At 34.9% G+C, this 4,484-nt stretch overlaps 1 protein-coding gene across 1 annotated transcript; it reads left to right on the top strand.

Moving 5' to 3' along the window:
- Positions 1–2,806: 2,806 nt before the first annotated feature.
- LOC131679967 (uncharacterized) lies at positions 2,807–4,214 on the top strand. The gene is made up of 4 exons (XM_058960710.1): positions 2,807–2,899; positions 2,959–3,077; positions 3,138–3,308; positions 3,376–4,214. The coding sequence occupies exons 1-4, from the start codon at positions 2,807–2,809 to the stop codon at positions 3,812–3,814; spliced, it is 822 nt and encodes a 273-aa protein (XP_058816693.1). The 3' UTR covers positions 3,815–4,214.
- The last annotated feature ends 270 nt before the right edge of the window (positions 4,215–4,484 follow it).

Below are 4,484 nucleotides of genomic sequence, written 5' to 3'. Positions count from 1 at the left end.
CTCCATAACTAATCAATCGTTGATTTTTCAAATTGAATTGATAGATTGAAAATCGAATTGCAATGCTTGAGGGTATTTAGGTTTGAAAAAAACCATTTTTGTTGTAAAAATCACTTCCAACTACGATGCTACGATAAAAATGTGCTCCAATGAATGTTCCTAAAATCTCTAGAACAATGCGTTTGCGAAAAAATAACACATCAAAAGATAATACAAGCAAACCCGTTTTTTCAAGAGCCACCCTACCTAAAATCTTTTAAAAAAATTATAACAAATTAACCATTATAGATAGTCTTATTTATTCTGTAAACTTGCTTAAATTTATTTATGTTATTATATTGTAGGGCATTGCGCAGGTAAACTTCACATATCTAAATAGTCAATAATTTTAACACCCTAATTCCATTCATTTGAAAAAATCGGCAAAAAAACTATCGAATTTGCCAAAGACAAACAAATAAACTATTTGGCAGCTATCAGTTTTGTATTCCTAAATACTGCCTTGGGACGCACTATGGTCAGTTTTCGATATGTACTTAAGATTTAGTGCCAAGTTTTGTAGTAATGTCGAATTAATCGAAAGAGAAAGAGGCTCGCAATGTTACTAAGGTTCTATTGAAAATTTTCTCCAGAACTAGTCTTATTATGCTGTATAGCGCATTCCTCTGTACTTGACTCTTAAAGTCTCAGACTCTGGGTCTTACTATAAAAATTGATTCCGTCAGACACTAGTTACACTGTTACCAGTTATATTTTACATATATAATACATTTCTATACTTATTTTAATCATTAAATACGACACGTATAGTTTAAGATATAGTTAACCCTTAAATGCATAACGCTGTTTTAAACAACATTGCGAAAAACATCTCAAAATTATCACAGTAATGTATTGAAACTATGAGACAATTTCAACAAAATTTGAGAAAAAATTATTTGTGCCTTAAAGGGTTAATATGACTTCCATATTTGGAAATAAAGCCAAATGTGATGTCAATTGATTCAAAAAAAATTCTATTGCGCATTTTTAAAAGACTTATTATGTGCCAAAACGGAATCCATTTGTTGCCAAAATCGGAGTGTGCCAAATTGGGAGCATGCCAAAAACGGAACGAACATTTAATTCCGCATCCAACGACCTATTTATGACCAGAATCAGTTGAAAAATGGAAGATATTTTTTTATTGAATTAAAAACTTGCTCGCATGAACTATTAAGTGGACAGTCTGATATAAAATTTTCAAAAGATTGATTTTTTTTGCTATACATTACGTATACATTCAAAAGTATGTGTGTGAACTTTGAGCTTGAAATTGGAAAAAAAATAACGGAAGATATAATTATAGCATCTTATAGTGCGAGTCAATACCTCACTAACCGCTTAAGAATTCAAGCAATCAAGTTTTTAATTTGGGAAAAAATTAACAACTGCCATTTTACAACCGATTTTGATGATAAATAAGTCGTTGGATGCGAAATTGAATGTTCTCTCTAATATTTTATTAAAAGACGCTGTTTTAGAAGAATGTTGAGTAATTTTTACAATTTTCATGGAAAAATCGCAAAATTATGATTGTTGTTATACACTCAGGTTTTTTACGCGTTTTTTTTGCGCGGTATTTTTTAGGCGTTTTTTACGCGGGTTTTGAAATTAGCGCGGTTTTCATTTACGCGGATTATTTTTTAATTCACGCGGTTTTTGAAATTTACGCAGCTTTCATTTACGCGGATTTTTTCATTTACGCGGTATCCATTAACGAGGTTCCCATTAACGCGGATTCTTAAATTTACACGATCTTCATTTACGCGGTTTTTGAAATTTACGCGGTTTTCATTTAGGCGGATTTTGAAATTTACGCGGTTTTTCATTTACGCGGATTTTGAAATTTACGCGGTTTTCATTTACGCGGCCTGTATCCCCCACGTAAAAAAAAACCTGAGTGTATTGTTGACCCAAAACAGAACATATTCGGCCCTATTCTGCGCGGCGTTTGACGTGAAACGACTAATCTCACCTCACTCTACGTGACTTTTCTCACCCAATTCTGAAGAGTCACTTCGGGTGACGTGAGATGCCCATTTAACCGCAATGGGGAATCTCACCTCACCCGAGTCGACTCTCAGAATCGGGTGAAACAAGTCACGTAAAGTGAGGTGAGTTTAGTCGTCCAACGTCCCACGCCGCGCAGAATAAGGCCGATTATGTTCTTTTGTCAAAGATAGACAAAAGAACATAATACCGTTACAGAGATTGGAAAGGTCATTTCTTCTTCTTTCCAGAGCACTCAAAAAATTTAAAATCGTTTGAAAAATGGTCCGGTACAATTTTTTAATGCCGAAGGTCCCAAAAAATAGTTTTTTTGCAATAAATCAAGATTTTGAGGGTATACAACATTTTTCAAACATTGTCCTGTGTTGCATTTGGCGAGATCTACAACCTATACTAGATCACTTGAAAAAATACAAAATCACTGTAGCACCGTGTTATTATCGCTTCTTTAATTCTTGATCCGGATTTCCGAGCCAGTCAGCTCATCCATTTTAGAATCATTTAAAATTTTAGCAGTACTTGCAGGCCCAATTGATCAATGTTCGATTTATGTATCAATTTCTGACCGCGGCGGAGCATTTAATTTAATTTCCATGCCTTCAGTTTGGGAAACAAAACGTCAAACGAAATTACTAATCTTTATGATAAAGCTATGATCAAATCTAAATAAATCTACTAAGCATTACAGTTACCCTTCGTACTAGACATACGAATTTCATGCAAATAACTGAACTTTCTAACTCAAGCATTCAAAATGAAGAATATTCAATATTATACCTATCTATTCCAGATGCTGGTTGAGGGAACATTGAAACGCCAAGTGCACGGCAAGAAAAACAATGCAAAGGTATACAATTTTATTTACCATGAACAATAAATCTCATGTTATTTTCTGCTATTCATCAGAAAAAACCGAAACTATTCAGTAGATTTTGGAAAGGCGAGGATGTGGAGTACTCAAGACTGAACAAATCGAACAATAATTTTATAGATCGAATCAACAATAGTGATCCTCAAAAACCTGGGTAGTATTGGAGAAATAGATTTGCAAGATGCATCCTTTGTTAACCCAATTCTCACTACAGATCTGAAATACAACTGCAGTGCCTCGATGCGCACTCCCTGCTGCTGGTGTCCAAGGATAATAATACTCGCCGCAATGGGTATCATGATCTCAACACAGACATCACATCGACACCAGGCAGTTCTATAGATCTTGAGTGGGAAAACGATTACGGATATCAGAATAACCCCTGGTACGTTTGGAATCCGAGTCCGGGCACTTTGTTCTATTAAATTCTTACCATATATGTTCCGTTTCAGGACACTTCGACAAAATGATGACCGACAACTACCCAACTATCCAAATCAAACAGATGCTGTATTCAAGGTGGAAGAATGGTCCACTCTAAAGAAAAGCAAGGACCGGATAAACTCTATCAGACGGCTGGACCGCACCGGAGCTGGCCGCGTACCGGATGGTGCGATAAGTCATTCTATCGGCAGTGTTGAGCCTAATGGTTCCGGAGTCACCCGGACGCCCTCAATCTGTGGTTCATACGCTTCTTCCTCACACATATCAACGCCGGAGGACTCGCTAGAGTGGGACATCGATCAGGACCGACAGCTGAAATCGGAAAACGAATCGATCGATCTCGAAACGAAGGAGCTGCTGATGGAGATCGAACAGCTTAAGAATCGCGTTCTCAACGAGACTGGTGCTAACATAAGGGATCTGAAGTTCGACGAATCGATAAGTTGATTTCACCTCGAGGAGCTTAGGTCCGTTTGGTGGCTGACAAAAAATCAAACAATTATCTTTATATGATTAGGTGAAATCTAAAAGCTTAGAGAAGTTGAAATATGTTTAGGCAAAATACAATAATTAAACAAGAGAATTATTACAATTAATTCCATATAGGGATCGAGTTGAGAGTATTGTAAAATGTAATCGGTAAACTATATTTATTATAACTTCTATATATTCTTTAGTTTATAGAGGTTTTTTTTAAAGAATTGAATAAACACCCAAACACAAAGTAATAAAAATCAACATGTTTAAGCAAAAAAGCATTTATTTTGAAGTGCTGAAATATGCAAATATAGGTGCATACCATTGTATAATCAAAAATAAATGAATACATCATCTCGTTGATTTTCAATTCGTTTATTTTACAGTATACGATGACTAACCCATTTACCATGAAGGACAACCGAAAAAAAAAATTTCACAGAAATTTTATGATTACGACATTCAAATTGTGATGTTTTATACATCATAAAATAAACATAGGGTGTACAATAGTATCGGAATAACTAGCTTGAAAATATTCGTACTGGTTGCTTTGTTTATTAAATACAAGAACTGGTTTGAATATGTTCAAGCAAACTATTATTTATTACTTTGAAAGTTGGAATTTTTGATGCACTTC

The sequence above is a fragment of the Topomyia yanbarensis genome, chromosome 2 (genome assembly GCF_030247195.1).
Source record: "Topomyia yanbarensis strain Yona2022 chromosome 2, ASM3024719v1, whole genome shotgun sequence".
NCBI classification, from domain to species: Eukaryota; Metazoa; Arthropoda; class Insecta; order Diptera; family Culicidae; genus Topomyia; species Topomyia yanbarensis.
This window is presented reverse-complemented; position numbering and strand designations above follow the sequence as displayed.

Excerpts from the sequence above, each read along its gene's own strand:
- LOC131679967 (XM_058960710.1), top strand. The coding sequence starts at position 2,807 with ATGAAGAATATTCAATATTATACCTATCTATTCCAGATGCTGGTTGAG. Across the intron at positions 2,900-2,958 it reads GCAAGAAAAACAATGCAAAG|AAAAAACCGAAACTATTCAG; the intron begins GTATACAATTTT and ends GCTATTCATCAG. Across the intron at positions 3,078-3,137 it reads AGTGATCCTCAAAAACCTGG|ATCTGAAATACAACTGCAGT; the intron begins GTAGTATTGGAG and ends TTCTCACTACAG.